This window comes from Lipotes vexillifer, unplaced genomic scaffold (assembly GCF_000442215.2).
Source record: "Lipotes vexillifer unplaced genomic scaffold, Lipotes_vexillifer_v1.1 scaffold539, whole genome shotgun sequence".
Classification (NCBI taxonomy): Eukaryota; Metazoa; Chordata; class Mammalia; order Artiodactyla; family Lipotidae; genus Lipotes; species Lipotes vexillifer.
In genome coordinates this window covers 1386735-1412397 of record NW_006789542.1, presented here as the reverse complement: position 1 = coordinate 1412397, position 25663 = coordinate 1386735, and the positions used below count along the sequence as shown (strand labels likewise).

General features: G+C 41.4%; 2 protein-coding genes and 1 non-coding gene across 10 annotated transcripts in view; 2 read left to right on the top strand and 1 right to left on the bottom strand.

Moving 5' to 3' along the window:
• The window catches only part of LRRFIP2 (LRR binding FLII interacting protein 2), a 98702-nt gene extending 98214 nt beyond the window's left edge, over positions 1-488 (top strand). For all 4 annotated transcript variants that reach the window (XM_007462707.1, XM_007462706.1, XM_007462705.1 and 1 more), the window contains one exon: positions 378-488. In XM_007462707.1, coding sequence (XP_007462769.1) covers positions 378-488 — 111 coding nt within the window. The remainder of the gene's footprint in view (positions 1-377) is intronic.
• A 2490-nt stretch (positions 489-2978) lies between these two features.
• Positions 2979-25663, bottom strand: part of MLH1 (mutL homolog 1) — a 52016-nt gene continuing 29331 nt past the window's right edge. For 3 of the 5 annotated variants that reach the window (XM_007462702.1, XM_007462703.1, XM_007462701.1), the window contains 6 exons: positions 10433-10541; positions 9495-9558; positions 5919-6083; positions 5265-5357; positions 4862-4975; positions 3072-3292 (listed from right to left, as the gene is read on the bottom strand). In XM_007462702.1, coding sequence (XP_007462764.1) covers positions 3125-3292; positions 4862-4975; positions 5265-5357; positions 5919-6083; positions 9495-9558; positions 10433-10541 — 713 coding nt within the window. In that variant the 3' untranslated portion in view covers positions 3072-3124. Of the gene's footprint in view, positions 3293-4861; positions 4976-5264; positions 5358-5918; positions 6084-9494; positions 9559-10432; positions 10542-25663 lie in introns of all 5 variants that reach the window. The other 2 variants (XM_007462699.1, XM_007462700.1) reach the window with 2 other exon arrangements.
• Positions 19086-19158, top strand: TRNAG-UCC (transfer RNA glycine (anticodon UCC)). Its single transcript has one exon. It is a non-coding gene; the product is annotated as a tRNA-Gly (tRNA).

Genomic DNA, 25663 nt, shown 5'->3' with positions numbered 1-25663 from the left:
GAAAAAAATCCTTTGGAGATAAATTCTTTGCTGCATAAGGAATTTAATCCCGGCTCCAATCTTAGTGAAACAGCAGTGGAATCACTGTTCTGTGTTGGTTTCTGACCTACACAGTGACTGACTGCCATTTACTTTTATGTTTTGGTCAGATAATAAGAAAAAGAGTTTTTGTTTTAGACAAGGTCTGTTTCTCCAGCTTCTCTATGTCCTCTCTGTGATTAATGTTCAGCACCGTTGGTTAACACCTCTGGCTGCCTGAAAAACAATGCAACTGCAGGATCGCATGCAGTGCTTCCACTTCCCAGAAACTGGATAGGAAAGTAGCGCTGGGTTTCGTTTTTGACCATGTGAAGTGACCGAGCTCTTCCTGTCTCCAGTTACGAACAGCACTGGACAAGATCGAGGAGATGGAGATGACCAACAGCCATCTGGCCAAGCGGCTGGAGAAGATGAAGGCCAACAGGACAGCACTGCTGGCCCAGCAATAGGGAGGCCGCCCTGCCGCCCGGAAGGACTGATATTTCGTCCACCCAGACCCCTTTCAGGACTGTTTGAGCTTTGTCATTAAAATAGCCACCTTTGTATTTTATAATTTATGAGAGAATGAAACAGGTTTGAATCTTCATGAATGAACACTTTGGATTTTGTTGGTAGTTTGATTCTAGACTAAGAACTGGTCCATGCCATTATTATTTTTTATTTCCATAATTTTAGAATCAAGTTTACTCACCATTTTTCCCCAGCTGCCTCAGTGACTGGGCACTCGGAGGCTTTGGCACGGGTTCTGGAGGACAGCAGTTCAGCGCTCACCGAGGTACTTCCTGGAGACCTCAGAAAACACAAGTGCCTTCTCCACAGTGCAATTCAGACTTCAGTAATCTCCAGTGGTCAAAAGACATTTACCCTTAATATCAGGTAGCATTTATATTTTAGTGAAGAAACAAGTTCACAGGTGGGGAATATGTTTCACTCAAATTTATATGTTTGGAGGAAAAAGCCTTTTTTTGTAAGATATTTAAATTTATATAAGAAAATGTTAGAAAAAGATATGGGGAGTGTATATAAAACTTGCTTTATTGCATGGGGCAAGGGAAGTCCAAGGCCTGTACTCTTAAAGTAAGAGTAGGGTCCTTAGTCTTCACATCAACTGTGCTGTATCTTGAAAAGTATTTCATCTGCTGCTCATCTGTGGAATGAAACCTCAGACCAGCCCGATGAGGGAGGGAGGGCAGGCCAGGCCAGGCAGGTGGGAAGTCGACCTGAAGATTCTATTAAATACACCCTTTTGCTGACTACAGTTGGCTACTGCCACATTCATTTTCTTAGAGGAGCCTTTAAAACTAGTCACTGGCAATCATGCCCGCCTAGCTCGCCCCTCTTTTCTCTCAAAATAATCTCCTTAAGGAAAAATAATCTGGAATATAGAATTTCTTTTAAGAACTTCAGTTTCATCTTTAAAGGCACCCAGTTTGAGGATTTTATCATCGAGTCGTAGCCATGTTACAGTATTTGTGATTCTCTTTTGCTCTCAGAATTGAGGTGGTTTTATGGAAATGATTATTGTATCTTCAGTGTGTTTACACGGAAAAAATATGGGGGAAAGTCTAATGAATTAAGGCCACATAAGATAAAATTAGACTTGAAACTAGGTAATAAAGTTAACTTAAATATGAATAAAATCTCTAATAATTATTCCCTTCTTTAGAATAATTAGCTCTTTGTGTTTAAAACATGGAAACCAGGGGCTTCCCTGGTGGTGCAGTGGTTAAGAATCCGCCTGCCAATGCAGGGGACACGGGTTCGAGCCCTGGTCCGGGAAGATCCCACATACCACAGAGCACCTAAGCCCATGTGCCAGAACTACTGAAGCCCACGCACCTAGAGCCCATGCTCTGCAACAAGAGAAGCCACCACAAGGAGAAGCCCGTGCACCGCAACGAAGAGTAGCCCCCGCTCGCTGCAACTAGCGAAAGCCCGCAAGCAGCAACGAAGAGCCAACACAGCCAAAAATAAATAAATTAAATAAATAAGTTTATTTTAAAAAATAAAATAATTCAGGAAATTGGTTTCCATATTTTGAGATGATTTCCTATAAGTTTTCTTTCAGTTGATGTGTGGGAGTGGGCAGTGAAGAGGCATGTTCTGAAGTGCAGATTTATCCTAGAATCCCATACATACCTGGAACAAACATCGTGTAGTCCACCTCTTGAGGCCTTGGAAAGCCCTCTTCCTCTCCACCCACGGTCACTCAGGCTGTGCTCCTCCTGGAGCTGTTTTGTTGTCCCGGTCTTTTCCAAGTGGAATGGTTCCACTTCTCGTAAAATAGACTCTTCTCTTTTCCACAGAACTTTCTTCACTGAGCCTTGTAATCTGGACTTTACCTCAAAACTATAGGCATTCTTCCTCCCTGTGCTGACTGCACATTTCTATTAGTGCAGGCTAATATTAAGGGAGCTTATTTTAATGGTACTTACAGTTTCAGTTTGTATTTTTACAACACCCTTCAAACAAGAATACCTAGAAATTCCTTTATCTTAAGCTGGTAGTATTGATAGCCATTAACAAAGTGAGCTAACTTAAAAATTCATGCCTGTTTTGGACTGGATAAGAACTATTCAAGTTTTTAAATTAAGAATAAATTAATTAGCTTTGGTTACTGAAGGTACTAATAGAGTGACTATGCAGAAAGCTGAATTGACAATGTCATCAGCACCTCTTATAGGTTGAGGACCTCTTTTTTTAAAAAGGCACCTGAACCAACATAATATTTATCACCTGATATTAGAAATTCACCAGAACACAGAAAAAATCGAATCAATGCATGATCTATAAAGTCTTTAAGGCCCTTTTAGAATTCTTATCAGACGTCCAGGAGGCTCTCAAACTACTTTTGGGATTCTTCAACACAATCAGTATACACTAGGTGAAAATGGATCTAGGAAAATTTCAAGTGTAATGAAATTAAATAAAAAACCATGTTAGGACAAATTTGACTATTTATTTATAGTCAATCCACCATGCATGAAGGAGTGCTACTAGTTAGAATGACAAGTGTGAGTTTAACCTACCAATGTCGGGATACAGAGGAAGAACGACCCATCCCAGAGGCCATAGACGACCATAGTTAACACCTCTCGAAGACTTTATATAGATCGGGCAGGTTAGCAAGCTGCAGGATGTTTCCATCTTCCGTGAAATGTTTCGGAGGCAGAAGGTGTGAGCGGAAGGCTTTATAGACGACATGCTCCACAGTCCACTTCCAGGGGTTTGGAGTAGAGCTGGGCACTTCACTCTGAAAGAGACATGTTAGATGTTCACATCCCAGTCTACACTGGTTTCCTGGCTGATGTGCACTGGGCCTGGAGGGTCCTAGTGGCTTATAATGGGCTGTGTGACCTAATGCTTGTGAAGTATCTTTTCTAGGCCAGCCTCTCAGGGATCCTACAGGCCTGAGCAGAGAGATGAAATGGAAGAAAAGAATCAGTCGTGGCTCTCGTGACGCTTCCTCCCGTGGAAGCTGTTACCATTCAGGGAGAGTGTGTTTACTGTAGCAGGATCTAACATAATGTTTGGATGGCAGTAGTAGGAAGTACATTCCGTAATTACCACTAAATTTGGAGTCTCAATGTAGTTCTATTTCCCAAAAAGCTCCACAGGTAAGAAATGAAAAAATAAATGAGGATTATTTTACTCCACCCTCCCCCTCCTACATCTAAGCCTTAGGCTGCCTCATGTAAAAGAAGATGTTCTTTCCCGTCCATCCTTCCTCACCTTGAAGTCAGTGTTTCCAATCAAACGGAATACTCTCAGCACAGTTTGGTAAGTGCTATCTTGCCGCCTCCATTGGAATGAGATGGTTCCAGGGGCTCTGGCAAACACGACCTGGGACTGGATCTCTGCTCCACCACCCACAGGCTCTGGGAACCCTTGAGCACCCGCTGAAACTGTCCCTTAGCTTCCTCACCCATGAAGCTGGAGCAACAGCATGTCATCTCAGAGGAGGACCAGGAGCAATCACCGAGCCAGTTACGTGTATCAAGTACCCACCCTTCCATTCTTACACTGCAGGCAGGCCTCAGTTTACTGCACTTTGCAGACTGTTGCGATTTTTTTTTCTCTTTTCTTTTTAAACACAAATTGAACATTTGTGGCAACCCTGCATTGAGCAAGCCTACTGGCTCCATTTTTCTAACAGCATTTTTTAATTTAGGTATATACACTGGCTTTTTAGAGACAGTGCTATACTGTACACTTAACAGACTACAGTATATAGTATAAACATAACTTTTATATGCACTGGGAAACAAAAAAAATTGCACAACTAGCTTTACTGCAGTGGTCTGAAATGGAACCAATAAAATCTCTGAGGTACTCCTGTATTTCAGTCCCCTCTCCCCGACCCAGCCAAACCCTCCGAAATAGTTGTGGATTAAAAGAGCACTGTCAGCTGACACAGAAACGTGAGGAACCCAGCCTGACCTTCCGTAAGAAGAGCTGGGGCCCTGACCCAAGTACAGCCGTACAGCTGGCACAGCAGTGGTCAGAGGCAGAGTGGGGCACAAGCCGAAAGAGACTGGGGAGACTGACCCAGAACCTGAAGGCTGGGGCTACACACTTCCAGGCTCCCAATGGGAGATACAGTCCACCCATTAGCCCTGAAACTTCTCATTTCTCACTGCGATGGCTTGTGTTTGTACATCTGACAGTGAGGTCACTCTGGAGGCACGTTCTATATTTCAGAAGGAAATAAAACTCGTAAGAGCTGACCACTGTGTTTGAAGCTTATATGCAGCGGATCCTAGGAATTTAGAGAGGGCAAGATTGTGCCCCCAGTCCCGGGCACCAGTGCGCACCCTCATACCTGCTGGCCTGAGAGGGTCGACTCCTCAGACACATACTGCTTCCGGATGGAGTAAAACATTGCACATTCTTTACCAAGGCTTTCAAAACATTCCTTTTCGTCATCCCAGTTCACCTGCTCCCAAGAGAGAATTCAATACCTCAACATAGGTACGTGCTTTAAACACATTTCATTTCTAAATGGAGATAACAGACAGCTTAAAAACTAAACGTGACTTTTTAGGCATTAAAGCTGTAAGTTGGAACTACTGAGTATTGCTGGGGTGGGCGGGGATGAGAGGGACCTTAACCATGCTACCCTTTTCCTCTTCATCATTACAGACGACGGCAGGGCCATGTGCCCTCCCCGCCCCACGCGCACACACACCCACAGGACTGTCATCAGGATTGGCTCCATCACTTGCCTCAGTGGCCAGTCGGAGAATGAAGATAGGCAGACCCTCCAAGGGGGGCACGTAGTTGTCGATCAGAAGGGGTAATCCAACCAGGTTCCCTTCCTGCTTGTGGAAAAAGGCCAGGACGGGACAAGAAATCATGCCGTTACAGTTGAAACAAATTCTCCCTGGTGCTTCCTCCAGGTCTTGTCCTCAGACCTGCCGTTCTAGGCAACCAGGTGCTTGACCAGGCTGGGCACTGGGGGCAGCAGAACTAAGCACTTAGAGCCTTCTGTCCTGACATGTAGCAGAGCCACCTTCTCTTTGGATCTGCTCACCAACCAAAGAACACATCAAGGAAGGCCCCAGAAATCAAGGAGTAAGAGGAAGAAACCTCTTAGGAGAGCAAGTGGCAAAGTATCATTTCCTTCACTGGGGCCTGCAGGGACCGTGGGATTCAGCTCTCCCTCCTGCCTGGGTCCTGCACCCTAGGACAGGAATGGGCACGAATGGATGATAAAAGTTGTGGAAACTAGAAACGCAAATAGGGAGTGAAGATGTCACAGAAGTCACAGGCTGCTTCTGAGAGGGGGCCCAGCCTTCTTGTCCTGATCCTGGACCAACTACAGAACTTGACTCTTATCTGAAGAATACAATGGAGGTATAAAAATGACCATCACCCACCTCATCAATCTCCAAAGAGTAGTAGTCTGCAAGCATCTCAGCCTTCTTTTTCAGAAACTCAACAATGTATTCGGCAAGTCCTTCTTTGGGACCATCTTCCTCTGTCCAGCCACTCTCAGGACTATCTAAGGCAAGCATGGCGAGGTCAAAGAGAGGTGCTGGCTCCTAGGAAGGATCAAAAACATTAGGGGTGAGCATAACAGGGCATCCAAAAGCAGCCTGAATTCCCACAAAACCATCTTCACAACAGCAGGTGAGAAGTGACAAATCTAACACTCATTCTGCAGTTCCCCCAAAGAAAACACCTGAAAATCCACAAAAGAAGCTCATCCTCCTCCTCACCAATGGCCATTGCAACAGAGAAGGTGTGACCAACAAAAAGACCGGCTGAACAGGTGGGAAAGGCGAGGCCGTGAGGAGGCACTTTCCTTCTGTGTAGCTTTAAGGACCCCAATTTTGTATTTCTAGAAAATCACAAGGCAGACACTAAGCAGATCATTCATTTCTTCCTACTGCCTTACCCATAACTAAAGCAAGGGGGAGGGAGAGTAAGTTAAATCGAATGACATTTCAGGTAAATCATCTGATTAGTAAGAAGACTGTAATCTATTGTGAAAAATAAGATGCCTAAATTTTCTTCCATTTCTCTCCTTCAGACATTGTAACTGTTGTCATACATTTTACACATTATAAACCCACAATACACTGTTCTTACAACAGAAGAGTCAATTAACAAAAAGACCTAACAATCCTAAATGTTTATGCACTCAATAACAGAGCTTTAAAATATATGAAGGATAAAACAGAACTGTGAAGAGAAATAGACACAACTACATGGAGGCTTCAATATCCTTTCCCCAATAATTGACAGAACAAGTAGACAGAAAATCAGGATACAGAAGATTTGAGCATCACTATCAACTTGATACACCTGCCATTTATAGAATATTCTACTCAACAAGCCCATTTTCAAGTGCACATATTTACCAACATAGACTATATTCTGGGCCATAAAACAAGTCTCAATAAGTGTAAAAGGATTCCAATATGTTCTCTGCAAAAATGGAATTAAGGGGTTCCCTGGTGGCACAGTGGTTGAGAATCTGTCTACCAACGCAGGGGACATGGGTTTGAGTCCTGGTCCGGGAAGATCCCACGTGCCAAGGAGCAACTAAGCCCGTGCGCCACAACTACTGAGCCTGCGCTCTAGAGCCCGCAAGCCACAGCTACTGAAGCCCACGCGCCTAGAGCCCGTGCTCCGCAACAAGAAAAGCAACCGCAATGAGAAGCCCACGCACCACAACGAAGAGTAGCCCCTGCTTGCAGCAACTACAGAAAGCCCACGTTCAGCAACGAAGACTCAATGCAGCCAAAAAATAAAATGAAACAAATAACTTTTTTTAAATGGAATTAAATTAGAAATCAATACCAGATCTCTGGAAAATCCCCAAGTAATTAGAAACTAAGTAATATACTTCTAAATAATGCGAGGGTCAAAGAAAAAGTCAAAAGGGAATTTAGAAAGTATTCTGAACTGAATGAAAATGAAAACAACTTATCAAAATGTGTGGGAAGCTGCTAAAGCAGCACTTGGGAGAAATTTATAGTACTTAACACCTACACTAGAAAAGAAAGATCTCAAATCAGTGACCTCAGCTTCTGAAACAGAAAAACAAATTAAACTTAAAGTAAGTAGAGGAAAGGAAATATAAAGATCAGAGCAGGTAGCAATGAAATAGAAATCAGAAAATTAACACAAAAATCAATGAAACAAAAAATCAGTTGAGATCAAACCCTGAGCCAGACTGATCAAGTTAAAAAGATATAAATTACCAATATTAGGAATGACAGAGTACAGTACATCAGTACAGATCTACAGACATTAAAAGAATAAAAAATATTCTGAACTTTATGGCAATAAATTTGAAAACTTAAACAGACAAATTCCTTGAAAGAAACCAAATACCAAGGCTCACTCAAGAAAAAGCTAACATGAATAGCTCTATATCTATGAAAGAAATTGAATTTTTAGTTAAAAATCTTCCTGTGAGGAAATCTCCAGGCCCAGATGGCTTCACTGATGAATTTTACCAAACATTTAAGGAATAAACAATTCTACACAAACTCTTTTGAAAGATGGAAAAGGAAAAAGTATTTCCCAACTCATTCTATGAGGCCAGCATTACCCCATACCAAAACCAGACAAAGACAATACAAGAAAACTACACACCAATATCATTCGTGAATGCAGATGTTACGAGTTGTAAACAAGGGACTTCCCTGGTGGTCCAGTGGTTAGGACTCCACACTTTCACTGCCAGGGCCCGGGTTTAATCCCTGATCAGGGAACAAAGATCCCACAAGACGCACAGCCCAGCCAAAAAAAAAAAGTTGTAAGCGAAATTTTGACAAATCAATTCCAGGAATATATAAAAAGGATAATACATCATGTACAAGCAGGGTTCACCCCAGGAATGCAAGACTGGTTTAAAATATGAAAATCAAGCAATGTAATTCACTATATTAACAAACTAAAAAAAGGAAAACCATACAATTATCTGAACAGATACAGAGGAAGCATCTGAAAAAATTCAGCGTCCATTCCTGAATAAAAACTCTGAGCAAACAAGGAAGGGAACTTCCTCAACCGCCTAAGGGTCATCTACAAAAAACATACCGATGGCAGAAAGCATACTTCATAGTCAAAAACTGAATGCTTGCTTCCCCCAAGATCAGGAATAAGAGAAGGATTTCCATTCTCACCACTACTGTTCAACCTTGTACTAAGCTTCTTGCCAGTGTAATCAAGCAAGAGAAAGTAAGAAAAGGCATCCAGATTGGAAAGGAAGGAATAAAACTGTCTTTACTCACAGATGCTATGATCATCTACGTAGAAAATCTGCTGGAGTCAATAAAAAAGCTACTAGAACTACTAAGTGAGTTTAACTAGGTCACAAGATATAAGATTAATGTACCAAAACACTTGTATTTCTAGATACTAGCAACAAACAACTGACAATTTATAAAAATGTCACTTACAATAGTATCCAAAAAATATAAAATATTAAGGGATAAATTAACAAAAGATTTTCTCCCCAAACTGATCCATAGATTCAACACAATCCCAATAAAAATTCCAGAGGGCTTTTTTGTAGAGTATGTCAAATGTAAAAAGAAGACATGAAACTACATAGATAGTATGATTTTTAACTCTAAATTAAAATTAGGCAATGACAAGGTCTTGAAAGAAATGGACTAAACTTGTCAGCTGGAGTTGTGTTTGGGTCATGAGCTTTAAAGAATGTTTACTTATATTTTTATCTCTTTCCAAGTTTTAAGTAGATATGTATTAATTTCTATAATAATAATAATAAACATTTAAGTTGGCTACCAAATGACTGTTCTGCTTTGTATAAAACTATATGAAGATACCTCCATATGCAAATCATACAATAAACTATTCTAAGCATATTTAGAAAAATTTAATATACTACAAATAAGATAATAAGGCAGAGCTATTTTCAGAAATGACCAGTTGTTGAAGTTTCAGAAATGAGAACCAGGAAATAAACTTACCGATAACCTCAGAACACCAAAATTGGCAAAATCATAAATGAGAATCTGGTAGAACAGCTCTTCACTGAAAATAAAAATGAAGTGACATTAAGGAAAAGCTGAATCCATGCTTCAGAGCCAAGCAGTAGGGACAAAATGGGAGAGATAACCCGAGACGGGTAGGACAGAGATGTGCTGCTTCACGGTGGCCTTTCTAACAGTCCTGGGATCTCCTGCTCCACCAGGGCTTTGGTGGCCGGCCTCTGCACACAGGTCAGACCACTAAGACCATCTGCCTTGTCATCACCCGTGCTCTGTCCCCAACCCTCTGGTGCTGTAAAAGGTTCTAACACTCAGTAGTGATAAAGTTAAGAAGGAGTTTTTGTTTGCTCACCTTTTCCCCACTTGCAAAGAATCCTATAAATCACTTCTTTTACAACTCACCATTTAAAAAATATGGGCTGTATAGGGAGGTCAGGGACGTGACCCCGGTTTTAAATCCAGTCAGTTGGATTTATAGGGCTGAGAGTGGGCGATGCAGCAGACGTCCGCCAGAGCATCTCCCACAGTACCCTGCTGTACACAGCACACGCTGCAATGCTCCACCAGCACTAAGCCCTTAGCACCCAGTTCACAGCAGCCAACTTTTATTGAGCACCGGGCATCTACCAAACCCAGGCATCTCATGTAATTTTACCTTCACAAAACCCTACAAGTTAAGTAGTAATAACCCAAATTTCTCATCTTACAGATGAGAAATCCAAGACACAGATTAGGAAAGTGACTTATCCATAGTCACATAAATGGTAAATGGTTGAGCCCAGATGTGAAACGACATGCGACTCTAAAGCCAGGGCTCTTTCCAACTATGTCATCCTGCTCTCCCCGGCTTTTCCTGCCTCTGCCTCCAGGACTACCCTTCTAGCAGCTCTGCTTTTTTCACATTCGCACTGATTTACCTAAGTTTGGTGGTGTTGAGAAGGTATAACTTGGTCTGATGCTGTGCCAAGGCCCATTGAGGATTCACACAGCCCACAAATGAGTGGTTACGCAGCACCTCCCGGAGAGCTGGAAAACAAGACACAGGTCAGTAACTGCACCCCACCAACACCTCTCTGCAGCCCAAAGCACCAGAACTAGAGACAACAAACAGGTACCTGAACGGAACCTCTTGCTGAAAGTACACACAAAAAAGGAATAAGATAGAACTCATCTTTCAAAATGCAACAAGGAATTGCCAAAAGATTTAGGAATACTCAAAGATCACAATCCAAGACAAAGCAGGAAGCCAGAGAAGTAACAAGAGCTCTGAAACCAGCTTTATCCAAAGACACTGGAGGAACTGCAGGTATTAAGAACTTCAGTTTTTGCAGGCTCTAAGGTGTAGAGAAAGAAAAACAGAAGCCTAGGAATGGTGCGAAATGTGGACTGTAACAGGAGGCCACTTCCCCTCTTTTGCAGCCAGGATTCACACTAAGCAGGTTGCTTGACAACTTAAAGTGGAAATTTTAGTTTAAACTGATTCCAGGGCTGACTGTTCCTCCAGGTTCCTGATAGAATCAAATGCAAATTCTCTCTGGAGAAATTCATCTTCAACCCAGACTTCAAATAATTCCTCACAGATAAAGTACCAGGACTTAGTGGTTAAAAAGTTACAAAATACACAAAGAAACTAGGCACCAAGAATTAGAATCCAGAAGAAATCACAGAATCACATCTGCCAAGTTTTAGAGACTGGAAATACTGGCAAAGATGATAAAATAATAAGCATGTTCAGTATGCTTAAGAGATATTAAAACACTGAATAAGTGACAGGAGACTATCAAAACTGATCAAGGAAAGACAAATATATGATATCACTTACATGTGGAATCTAAAAAATACAAATAAAATTATTTACAAAACAGAAACAGACACAGACATAGAAAACAAATTTATGGTTACCAAAGAGGAAAGCAGGTGGGGATTAATTAGGATTATGGGATTAACAGATATACACTACTATATATAAAACAAGGACCTACTGCATACCACAGCGAACTATATTCAACATCTTGTAATAACCTAGAATGGAAAAGAATATATGTGTGTGTGTATAACTGAATGACTCTGCTGTACATCTGAAACTAGCAATACTGTAAATCAACTATAGTGCAATTTAAAAAATAAATAGAAACATAAATAACACCAACCTTACATAAACTCTTTCAAAAAATAAAGGAAGAATAATTCCTACCTCACAAGGTTAGCATAACCCTAAATACCAAACCTGAGAAGACACTGAAAAAAGGAAAATTTTAGACCAATATCCTTTACAGTCATAGGTGCAAAAATCCTAAACAAAACATCAGCAAATTAAATCCAGCAATATATTAAAAAAATAATAATAATAATACAATCAAGAAGAGATAAGCCCAGGAAAGAAAGGTGATTTAGCGTCTGGAAAATCTCACCATATTAACAGAATAAATGAGAAATACATGATCTTGTTAGATATAGAAAGAGTACTAGACAACAATTTATAATTAAAAACTCTCAACAAACTAGGAACAGAAAATAACTTCCTTAATCTGAAAAGGGCATCTATGAAAAACCTCCAGCTAACATCATGTTTAATGGTGAAATACTGATGTGTTCTTTCCACAATGGAGAACAAGATAATTAACACCCATGCTCACTCATCCTATATGACGTTGTACTGGGGGTCCTAACCATTGTAGTGAGGCAAGGAAACAGTATAAAAATATGAAAGGAAAAAAGTAGAACTGTCTCTATCTGCACCTTTGGCAAGGTCACGTGACACAACATCTTTTGTATTTTAATATGCTAACAGGTGGGGGTCAAAATACCATGGTAAACAATGCGGAAAATGATTTTATTCTGACTCAATCTTAAAAATTTAAACCAAAGTTAATCAAAATAAATTTATATTAAAAATGACCAAGGAGATTTCAAAAACAACCAAATAAAATTTCTAAAAATAAAAAATATAATAACTGAAATTAAAAATCAAGACAGACTGGGGCTTCCCTGGTGATGCAGTGGTTGAGAATATGCCTGCTAATGCAGGGGACATGGGTTCAAGCCCTGGTCTGGGAGGATCCCACATGCCGCAGAGCAACTAGGCCCGTGAGCCACAACTACTGAGCCTGCGCGTCTGGAGCCTGTGCTCCGCAACAAGAGAGGCCGCGATAGTGAGAGGCCCGTGCACCGCGATGAAGAGTGGCCCCCGCTTGCCACAACTAGAGAAAGCCCTCGCACAGAAACGAAGACCCAACACAGCCAAAATTAAATAAATTGTCTAAAAAAAAAATGGCATGAACATTATCACAATAAAGGGGGAAAATACTCTTTAAAAAAAAAATCAAGATAGACTGAACAGAGTGGACAAAATTGGCAAGGTAATTAATGGTAAGGTAAATCTAAAAAAATTATCCGAAGTGCAGCACAGAGAGACAAAGAAATGGAAAATATGAAAGATAGCTTATGCAACATGGAGAAGAATAAATATGTAAGTCCTGGAAGGGGCGGGGGACAGGGAGAGACAGTAACTGGAGACTCTCAAGACAAAAGATCAGAGAATATCCCAGAAGTGATGAAAGACACCAAACCTCAGCTCCAGGAAGCCCAACAAAATCCACACCTGAGATAAGCAGGACACTAAAGAGATCTTTAAAAAGCTCTCAGAGAGAAAAGAGAGAATACCCACAAAGTATTAAAATATAAGACTGACAGCTGAATTTTCAACAGCAACAATAGAAGCCAACAACTGATAAAATAACACCTTCAATGCACTGAGAAAAAAATAATTGCCTATCTGGAATTTTAAACCCAGCAAAGAAACTTATCAAAACAAAGATGGATTAGACAAAGCAAAACTCAGCTTGCCATCTCAGGCCCCACAGAAGGAGGTGCTTAGGGCAGACCATGAAAGGTCTGAGGAAAAGAATTATGAGCAGAAAATATTGGCTAAACCCAAACAAACAACATAATATGGAACAATGAGATATTCACATGGAAACTGTGACTGTAACACCATATACCAAAAATTAATTCCAGGTGGACTAGAGATTTAAGTATAAGCATTTTAGGAGCTAATATAAGAATATAGACTTAATTATCCCAGAGATAGAAAGAATTTCCTAAATAAGATTAAAAGGCCAATATGTGGTTAGAGGAGTGATCAAGATGGCAGAGTACTAGGACGTGAAGCTCACCTCCTCCCACAAATACATCAAAAATACGTCTACATGTGAACAATTCTCACAGGATATCTACTGAACACTGGCAGAAGACCTTAGACCTCTGAAAGGGCAAGAAAATCTCCATGTAACCAAGTGGGGAAAGAAAGAAAGAAGGAAAGAAAGGAGAGAGAGAGAAAAGGAAAGGAAAGGAAAGGAAAGGAAAGGAAAGGAAAGGAAAGGAAAGGAAGAAAAGAAAAGAAGGGAGGGAGGGAGGGAGGGAGGAAAGAAAGGAAAGAAAGGAAAGGAAAGGAAAGGAAGAAAGGAAGGAAGGAAGGAAGGAAGGAAGGAAGGAAGGAAGGAAGAAGAGAGAAAGAGAGAGAGAAAAAGAAAAGAAAGAAACAAACAAAAGGAAGGAAGGAAGGAAGGAAAGGAAAGAAAGAAAGAAAGAAATAAGAAAGCAAGAAAGGAATCGGGACAGGACCTGCATCCCTGGGATGAAGCTGTAAAAGAGGAAAGGTTCCTGTACCCTGGGAAGTCCCGTCACCAGCGGGGAATCAACCAGGACAGAGGGGGAGCTTCAGAACCTCAGAGAACACAGCAACCAGTGTGCAGCAGTTAGAACAGAGAAAGACATGCACAGTCAGTCAGTACCACAGCTCTGCACTTCCAAGCTTGAGACACCTATCTGCCGATCCAGGCGGGGGCTGGGTGCGGAAGCTTGAGCTTCAGAGATCAGACCCAGAGAGAGGACTGGGATGGACTGCACGGAAACAGCCTGAAGGGGCTGGAGCCTGGTGCAACCACACCTGATGGTGTATGCAGAGGAAGCCTGGGCTGCCTTAGAGGCCAGGTGCCATTGTGTCAGTAGTGCGTGAGGGGAGGGGCGGGAACCACCATTACAGCCTTTCTACCCGCGCGAGCTCTAAGGCAGCAAGACACTGCCTACACGAGCTCCAGGAGCAGTCACGAGTCACTGCTGCTCCCTGGATTTCAGGAGCAGTCTCGAGCTGTGCACCTTGCCCTCCCAGACTCCAGGAGCAGTCCCGAGCCACCTCCATTCTAATCATGTGCTCTGGGGGCACACGTGAGCTGCCACTGCCACCGAGAACTCCACGACCAGGCACCAGCCACAATATCTGCACATCCACTATCAAGAGGTAATGGCCAGCACACACTAAGGAAAGAGGTAGCAGGCATCCAGACTAAAAACAGCCCTCACACCAAAAACTCTTAAACCCACACAAGCTACACAGGGACGCTTCCACATATAAATAGCCCTCCAAGACCACAGCAGATAATTGTTTCTCCTAAACTCATAGAGCAAGAGAACTATACGTAAAATGAAGAAGCAGAGGAACCACTCCCAATTAAAAGACCAAGAGAATTCCCCTGAAATAACAAACAATGAAACAGACCTCTTCAGTCTAATAGACACTGAGTTCAAAAAGGAGATAATGAAAATACTGAAGGAATTTAGAAAGGCTATTGACAGAAATGCAGAGTACTGTAAAAAGGAACTAGAAGCTATAAAGAGGGACTAAGAAAAATTAGAAAACTCATTTGCTGAGATGAAAACTGAACCAAAGCAATGAATAGCAGAATAAATAATGCAGAATAATGAATAAGCAACCAGGAAGATAGAATAATGGAAATGACCCAATCAGAACAGCAGACAGAAAGCCAAATGAAAAAAAAAAAGAAAGCAACATAAGAGACCTATGGGATAATATAAATTGTGCCAATGTATGCATAATAAGGATTCCAGAAGGGGAAGAAAGAGAAAAGGGGATCAAAAATGTATCTGAAGAAATTACGGCTGAAAACTTCCCAAACCTAAAGAAGGAAACAGATATCCAGGTACAGGAAGCACAGAGGATCCCAAACAAGGTAAACCCAAACAGACCTACACCAAGACATATTATAATAAAAATGGCAAAAGTTAAAGAGAGGATTCTAAAGGCAGCAAGAGAAAAACAAAGGAGGCAAGGGAACCCCCATAAGGCTATCAGCTGATTTCTCTACAGAAACACTGCAGGACAGAAGGGAGTGGAAAGATACATCCAAAGTCCTAAAAGGGAAACATCTGCAACCTAGGATACTCTACCCAGCAAGATTATCATTTAGAATAGAAGGAGGGATAAAGAATGTCTCAGACAAGCAAAAACTAAAAGAATACAGCAATACTAAACCTATCCTAAAGGAAATATTGAAAGGTTTTCTCTAAATAGAAAAGAATCCATAGGAAGGAGAAAATCACAATCAGAAAGCAAATCACCTAAATAAGCCAGTACACAGATTAAAAAAAAAAAAATTCTGTGAAACTAATAATAACCACAATGAAACAACAAAAGGATGAACATGAAGATGTAAATAAGGAGATCAAAATCAGAAAACGTGGGGGAGAAAAGTAAGAAAATGTAGATTTTTTTTTTTCATTCCCTAGAATGTGTTTGAGCCTAAATGACTACCCGTCTAAGACAAGTAGATATAGGAAGGGGTTAATACACTTGAAAAATGGTAACCACAAATCAAAAACATACAATAGAGTCACAAAAACCAAAAAGAACATAAGCATAATACAAAAGAAAACCATCAAACCACAAAAGGAAAAACAAATAAGAAAGGGACAAAGAAGAAATATAAAATCAAAGGGAAAACAAAGTTTAAAATGGTAATAAATACATATCTATCAATAATTACCTTAAATGTCAATGGACTAAACACTCCAATCAAAAGAAAGAGTGGGAGATTGGATAAAAAAGCAAGAGCCTACAATAGGCTGCCTACAAAAGACCCACTTTAGAGGAAAGGACACACATAGATTGAAAGTGAGGAGATGGAAATAGGTATTTCACATGCAAACAGAAATGAAAAGAAAGCAGGGGTTATAATATTCGTATCAGACAAGATAGACTTTAAAACAAAAGCCATGAAGAAAGATCTAAGGACACTATGTAATCATAAAAGAATTAATACAAGAAGAGGATTATTACATTCATATATGCACCTAGGAGCACCCAAAAACATAAGACAAATACTAAAAGACATAAAGGGAGAAACTGACAAAAATACAATAACAGTAGGAAAGTTTAACATCCCACGCACATCAATGGACAGATATTCTGGAGAGAAAATCAGTGAGGCAACAGAGATCCTAAATAATACAATAGAACAGTTAATTAGACTTAATGGATATTTTCAGGACATTACATCCAAAAAAAAAAGAAATTCTTTCCAAGTACATATGGAACATTCTCTAGGATTGACCACATACTAGGGCACAAAACAAGCCTCAACAAATTTAAGGATACAGAAATTGTCTCGAGCATCTTTTCTGACCACAACAGCATGAAACTAGAAATCAACCACAGAAATATGTGGAAAAAACGATTACATGTAGGGCTTCCCTGGTGGCGCAGTGGTTGAGAGTTCACCTGCTGATGCAGGGGACACGGGTCCGTGCCCCGGTCCGGGAAGATCCCACAAGCCACGGAGCAGCTAGGCCTGTGAGCCATGGCCGCTAAGGCTGTGCGTCCGGAGCCTGTGCTCCGCAATGGGAGAGGTCACAACAGTGAGAGAAAAAAAAAAAAAAAAAGATTATATAGAGACTTAACAACATGCTACTAAAAAAAAAACAGCAGGTCAATAATGAAATCAAAGAAAATTTAAAAATACCTTGATATGAATGACAATAAAAACACAACCATACAAAATCTATGGGATGCAGCAAAACCATTTCTTAGAGGGAAGTTCACAGCCATGTAGACCTTCCTCAAAAGACAAGAAAAATCTCAAACAACATAATATACCACTTAAAAGAATTAGAAAAAGAAGAACAAAACCTAGTCAGGAGAAGGAAAGAAATACTCAAGATCAGAGAGGAAATAAATAAAATAGAGATTAAAAAAACAATAGAAAAAAATCAATAAACCAAGAGCTGGTTCTTTAAAAGGTTAAACAATATCGACAAACCTCTGGCCAGGCTCACCAAGAGGAAAAGAGAGAGAACCCAAATAAACAAGATAAGAAATGAAAAAGGAGACATAACAACCAACACCACAGAAGTACAAAAAACCATAAGGGAATACTATGAACATGCCAACAAATTCAACAACCTAGAAGAAAGAGACAAGTTTCTAGAAACACACAGCCCACCAAAACTGAATCAAGAAGAAACAGATAAGTCAAACAGACCAATCACTACTAACGAAAGTCCACGACCAGATGGCTTCACAGGCAAATTCTACAAAGAACTTATACTGATCCTTCTCAAACTCTTCCAAAACATTGATGAGAACACTCCCATTCTATGAAGCCACCATCACCCATGATACTAAAACCAAAGACACCACCAAAAAAGAAAATTAGAGGCCAATATCTTTGATGAATATAGATGTAAAAGTTCTCAACAAAATATTAGCAAACCAAATCTAACAACACATAAAAAAGATCATGCACCACAGTCAAGTGGGATTCATCCCAAATTCACAAGAATGGTTCAACATTTGCAAATCAATCAATGTGATACACCACAGAAACAAAAGAAAAGACAAAAACCACATGATCATCTCAGTAGATGCAGAGAAAGCATTTGACAAAATTCTACATCCATTCATGATAAAAAAAAACTCTTACAAAAGTGGGTATAGAGGAAACATATCTCAACATAATAAAAGCTATTTATGACAGATCCACAGCCCATATAATACTAAACAGTGAAAAGCTGAAAGCCTTCCCGCTAAAATCTGGAAAAAGACAAGGATGCCCACTCTCGACTCTTCTATTCAACATACTATTGCAAGACCTAGTCACTGCAATCAGATAAGAAATAAAAGATAACCAAATTGGAAGGGAAGAGGTAAAATTGTCATTATATGCAGATAACATGATTCTATATACAGAAAACTTTAAAGACTCCACACAAAAACTAAAACTGATAAATGAATTCAACAAGATAGCAGGATACAAGATTAACACACAGAAATTGGTTGCATTTCTTTACACTAACAATGAAATATCAGAAAGAGAATGTAAAAAAACAATACCTTTCAAAATCGCACCCCCAAAAATAAAATATTTAGGAATAAACCTGACCAAGGAGGTGAAAAACCTATTCACTGAGAACTATAAAACATTAATAAAGGAAACTGAAGAAGATTCAAAGAAGTGGAAACATATCCCATGCTCTTGGATTGGAAGAATTAATATTGTTAAAATAGCCATACTTCCCACAACCCCTATCAAATTACCCATGATATTTTTCACAGAACTAAAAAAATAATCGTAAAATTCATAGTATATGGAACCATAAAAGACCCAGGATTGCCAAAGCAATCCTGAAGAAAAAGAACAAAGCAGGAGCCATAACCCTCCCAGACTTCAGACATACTACAAAGTAACAGTAATCAAAACAGTGTGGTATGGGAATTCCCTGGTGGTCCAATGGTTAAGACTCTGCACTTCCAATGCAGGGGGCCCAGGTTCGATCCCTAGTCAGGGAATTAGATCCTGCATGCCGCAACCAAGAGCCCACATGCCACAACTAAAGATCCCACGTGACGCAATGAAGATCCCACGTGCGGCAACAAACACCCAGTGCAGCCAAATAAATAAATAAATAAACACAGAACAACAACAACAAAAAGAGCGTGGTATTGGGACAAAAACAGACATATGGATCAATGGATCAGAATAGAGAGCCCAGAAATAAACCCATACACCTATGGTCAATTAATCTTTGACAAAGAAAGCAAGCATATACTATGGGGAAAAGACAGTCTTCTGCAAGTGGTGCTGGGAAAACTGGACAGCTGCGTGTAAACTGATGAAGTTAGAACACTCCCTCTCACCATACACAAAAATAAACTCAAAATGGCTTAAAGGCTTAAACATTAAGACATGACACCATAAAACTCCTAGAAGAGCTCAAAGGCAAAACACACTGACATAAATCGTACCAATGTTTTCTTAGGTCAGTGTCGCAAGGCAATAGAGATAAAAACAAAAATAAACAAATGGGACCTAATCAAACTTAGAAGTTTTTGCACAGCAAAGGAAACCATAAACAGAAGAAAGGTAAGCTACAAACAGGGAGAAGATATTTGCAAACAATGCAACCAACAGGCCTAATATCCAAAATATACAAACAGCTCATACAGTTCAATAACAAAAAAACTAAACAACCCAATCAAAAAATGGGCAGAAGGGCTTCCCTGGTGGTGCAGTGGTTGAGAGTCTGCCTGCTGATGCAGGGGACACAGGTTCATGCCCCAGTCCGGGAGGATCCCACATGCCGCGGAGAGGCTGGGCCCGTGAGCCATGGCCGCTGAGCCTGCGCGTCCGGAGCCTGTGCTCCGCAACGGGAGAGGCCACAACAGTGAGAGGCCCGCGTACCAGGGGAAAAAAAAAAAAGGGCAGAAAACCTAAATAGACATTTCGCCAAAGAAGACATATATTTAGGTCTTTAACCCATTTTGAGTAAGACCAGATACTATAAAATTCTTAAAGGAAAACATAGGCAGAACACTCTGACATAAATCGCAGCAATATCTTTTTTGATACATCTTCTAAAATAATGGAAACAAAAACAAATAAGTGGGACCTAATTAAACTCAAAGGCTTTTTGGCACAGCAAACAAAACTATAAACAAAACGAGAAGACAACCCACAGAATGCGAGAAAATATCTGCAAACAATGCGACTGACAAGGGATTAATCTCCAAAATTTACAAACAGCTCATGCGGCTCAATATCAAAAAAAAAACAAAAAACAACCCAATCAAAAAATGGGCAGGGGCTTCATTAGTGGTGCAGCGGTTGAGAGTCTGCCTGCCGATGCAGGGGACAGGGGTTCGTGCCCCGGTCCGGGAAGATCCCACATGCCGCAGAGCGGCTAGGCCTGTGAGCCATGGCCGCTGAGCCTGTGTGGCCAGAGCCTGTGCTCCACAACGGGAGAGGCCACAACAGTGACAGGCCCGTGTACCACAAAAAAAAAAAAAAAAGGGCAGAAGACTGAAATAGACATTTCTTCAAAGAAGACATACAGATGGGCAACAGGCACATGAAAAGATGCTCAACATCACTAATTATTAAAGAAATGCAAATCAAAACTACAATGAGATATCACCTCACACCAGTCAGAATAGCCATCATCAAAAAGTCTACAAATACCAAATGCTGGAGAGGGTGGGAGAAAAAGGAACCCTCCTAGACTGCTGGTGGGAATGTAAATTGGTACAGCCACTATGGAGAACAGTATGGAGATTCATTAAGAAACCAAAAATAGAGCTACCATATGATCTAGCAATCCCACTCCTGGGCATGTCTGGAAAAAAACATGGTTCAAAAGAATACATGCACCCCAATGTTGATAGCATCACTATTCACAATAGCCAAAACATGGAAGCAACCTAAATGTCCATCGAGAGATGAATGCATAAAGATGTGGCACATACATGCAGTGGAATATTACTCAGCCATTAAAAAGAATGAAATAATGCCATCTGCAGCAACATGGATGCAACTAGAGATTATCATACTAAGTGAAGGAAGTTAGAGAAAGACAAATATCATATCACTTATATACAGAATCTAAAAAAAAATGATACAAATGAACTTATTTACAAAATAGAAACAGACTCATTAGACTTAAGAGAACAAACTTGGCAGGGAGGGATAGACTGGGAGTTTGGGATTGACATGCCCACACTGCTATATTTAAAATAAATAACTAATAAGGACCTACTGTATAGCACAGGGAATTCTGCTGAATACTCTGTAATAACCTAAATGGGAAAAAAATTTGAAAAAAACTAGATAAATATATCTATTCTTTAGATAGATATATATAACTGAATCACTTTGCTGTACACCTGAAACTAACATAACATTGTTAATCAACTATACTCCAATATAAAATAAAATGTTAAAAAATAATATTAAAAAGTTTAAAAATATATATATGGGGTGGGGGAGCATTCATTAAAAAAATACTACATGAGCCCCAAACTGAGGGAAGATATTTTCACATAACTGATTACTGTCTAGAATAAACATATAAAGAACTCCTGAAATCAGTTAGAAAACACCAAGCACCCAACAGAAACATGAGCAGAAAACTAGAACAGGCACTTAAGAGAAGAGGAAATACACCTACTCAGCTTTATCAGTGATCAGGGAAACACAAACGAAAACCACCATTAGACACCATTTCACAAACACCGAACTGGTAAAAAGTCTGACAATACCAAACACCGGAGAAACAGTGGAGCAAAGCAACTCTCCACACTGCTGGTGGGACCACACACTTAGCGACCCGTTTGGAAAACAAGCTGTCACTTTACAAGCCAGCAGTAACTCTAAGTGTGTGTCTACCCTGCACAGAGCTTCCCAGCCAGTGTGCCAAGCTCCTGATCTGCTCAGGTCCAGGAAAGGGGCTGGGGGCTGAGAGGGAGGGATGACGCCCCTGGAGTCCTCCACATGTCCTTCCATAGCAGAATGAATGACTAAACATGTGGCAAAGTCAGGAAGTGGAATCTATTACAAGCAGAAAAAGTAAACCAGAACATAGCAAGATGGAAGAATTTTAGGAATATGTGTATACTTATATACACTGCAGGAAAACATAATATAATTCCCTTTATACAAAGTTTAAAATTTGTACAAGTAAACAATAAATTTTGTAGGGCTACAAATATGGGTGGTAAAACTATAATAAAAGAAAGGAAATAATAATCACAAAATGTAGGGGCACAGTTACCCTAAGGGAGGAGGGAAGGGGCTGGACAGGGAAAGAGCACACAGGGCTGCACAGGTGATGGCAACGAGCTGTTCCTTTAAGTTAGCGTTCACTTGTTTTCTACTGTAGATCCTACTTATGTTTCATAAGCATGATTTTGCACCTACTAATTTATCTGAGTGTGTGTGTGTGTATGTGTACATAAATATCTATTTAATGGAAGAAGTAAACATACCACCACAAAGGGGGACAGGGGAGAAGGGGTGGAGACAGCAGGGCAAGGGTCTGGCGACAGCCATAAACCTGTACATCACATTTTTACTGTACTTTTTTTTTAAGCTTGGACACCACACATGCGTTCTCACATTGTTACATAAGTTCTGCAACACTCTCTGCTCCCCCCGCAGAAAGAGGCTTATTTTCCTCATTTTTAGAATAAGTGTTCCCCTGTGTTCCCACTGGAAACTCAATGTCTCTACAGGATGTTCTGCGTAGGTGGAAAATGATTATTTTAAAAGCTAGAGAACATCAAATAATCTTGAATAATGAGGCACTGGAGGAAAGAGAAGCAGTGTAATTTACTAAAGAAGGGTCAGAGATTTTTCCATACAGATTTTTCATCAAAGCTCTGACGCATCCACAGGCCACCAAGGCCCAGCCTGGCCAGGGGGCCACGAGGGGGGCGTTGGCTCCCTGCAGGGGGCTCCATCCAGGCAGGAGGTCAACAAGGAGGACATGCAGGGCTTCTCCTCCCTGGGCTCCATGAGGCTGACTTGCACCCATTCCAGCCTCCTATCAGGACCTCTAGAACCTGTGCCTCATTCCTCTCCTAGTTATGCCCACAGCACTGGAGGTCTGCGGGCGTTTCCCTGCCATTCTGCCAGCAGCAAAATAGGACCAAATGCTCTGTGCTTCAAAGCCAAACCACACATCCGAGTTCACAACGTCAGCCTAGGGCCTCAGCATGTTCTCTGAGAAGCAGCAAGTAAAGCCACCTGAAGGAAGGGTGAGCTGTCCTCTGGTTCCTAAGGGCCACATGTGGAGCTTGCTTCCTGGCAGCCCCCCGGGGCGCCAGGGCCTCTGGCTGCTGCCTGAGCTGATCAAGCAGCCCTTCCAGGCAGATGTCACCCTGTCACCCTGGTGACGCGGCCTCTCTGTTCCAGAACGTCCCTCATTCTACCTTATGTCACAGCCACGATTTACCAAACACCCGCCCCCCAACAGCATGGACTCCTTTAAGACAGGGGTTTGAGTGCATTCAATGCATTTTCTGCCTCAGGGCTCAGCGCGGTGCAATGTCTGCTAAACTGAATTCTGGGGGGTTTTTTTTCAAGTTTTTTTTATATTTATTTTTATTAATTATCATTTCTTTTTGGCTGCGTTGGGTCTTCGTTGCTACACATGGGCTTTCTCTAGTTGCGGTGAGCGGGGGCTACTCTTCGTTGCGGTGCGTGGGCTTCTCATTGCGGTGGCTTCTCTTGTTGCAGAGCACAGGCTCTAGGCGTGCAGGCTTCAGTAATTGTGGCACGGGGGCTTCAGTAGTTGCGGCGCGTGGGCTCTAGAGCGCGCGCTCAGTAGTTGTGGCGCACGGGCTTAGTTGCTCCGCGGCATGTGGGATCTTCCTGGACCAGGGCTCGAACCCGTGTCCCCTGCATTGGCAGGCGGATTCTGAACCAATGCGCCACCAGGGAAGCCCCCTGAACTGACTTCTTGAACCAAAAGAAGCTGTTAACGTGGTGACAAACCATAGAAGAGTGTGTACACTTAAACCCAGGACTGTTCACCAAACATCAAGAAAATAAAGTTGTGGATGAAATGCTAAGCACATTTTCAGATTCAAGCGATAGCAAATAACTTATGACATTCCTCATCCTCCTTAACAGATCAAAATTATGTGACTGGCAATAAGTAACTTAGTCATTATTAATCCAGGATAAGCCTAATTCCACGGATACCGGGATACCGGGCCAGAAATTAACCTCGTTGGTTGCTCGAAAGTGTACCCAGGAGGACTGGATAAATCCAAAGACTCCAGAGTTGTCTGATGGAGCATTCAACTCTGACGTCCCTCAGAAATAGATTCCAGGGCTTCCCCTCTGAGGCAGCTCCTCCCAATCCCTCCTTCAGCAAAGATCTCCTGAGTCCCCGAGCCAGGCACTCTGCCAGGTACCGCGATGAAATAATCACACAAATAAGTGCAACTAAGAACATCGTTAAAGGAAAGCATCTTACTTCCTTCCTGGGCCAGGGTCACAACTCTGTGGGGGCACAGCCAGGCTCTGGCCTGCCTCCCCAGATCTGAGCTTCAGAGAAATCCCCGTAGGCATTCAACTCAGAGACAAGCAGCACCCCAACCTGGGGCCGCATCAACAGATGCAGTGAGCAGGGCCTGAGGCAGCACACCCCACCCCCACCTTTGCACATGCGTCTCAGGTGTTCACCACAACAGCCTGGTAAGGGCTGTAGCAGGAACACCATTTCACAGAGCAGGGAAAGGCCCCACAAAGGTGAACAGACTTCTGAGTGGCTACGGAATGGTATAGCTGGCAGGGGCTTCAGCAGAGTCCTCCTGGCTCCAAAGTGCTCACCCCACTCTCCACACCAAGACTGGGACTCCCTCTGTAGACCCTACCCTGAATGTCTGAAAATAGCCTCAAGTCTGAGGGATCAGGGATCACATGCTGTGCTCATCCCAACATGTGATCTTAGAGCAGCTGATCTAGTTTTGCACCTAAATATTGGGCTAGCATCTCTGATGAAAGCCACACCAGTAACAACCCACCCTCCACAGGGCAGGCACCCAGGCCAGTTTTGCCTTGTAGGGATGTTCCAACTAATCTGTCCTCTCCATCTTCCATTTCCTTATCTTTAAAACAGAGATAATAGCATCTGCTCTGCCTCCCTCACAAGACTATTCTAGAATTAAATGAGGTAGCACTCATGAACATACAATTTCAGAACATTTAGATTCATCAGCACTTCATCAATGAACTCCAAACCTGACCAAACCTGGTGCAGGTTAGCTTTGTACTGCACTGAAAATAGTTTCCAACTATTCAGAAATTTATTGAAATTATAACTTTAAATAGCCTGCTTTGCATAAGGAATACAAATCCTTAAAGAAAACTCAGTAAATTCCAAATCTGAGGGAGTCTGTCAATGAAGCAACTGTGAGGAAGGCTGCTAAATAAATCAAGTCAGGGCCCAACCTCCTCTTAATTATTTAAAATGGTTTTAAAAGCTCCCAGCTTGAAGGCCAATAACAGAGG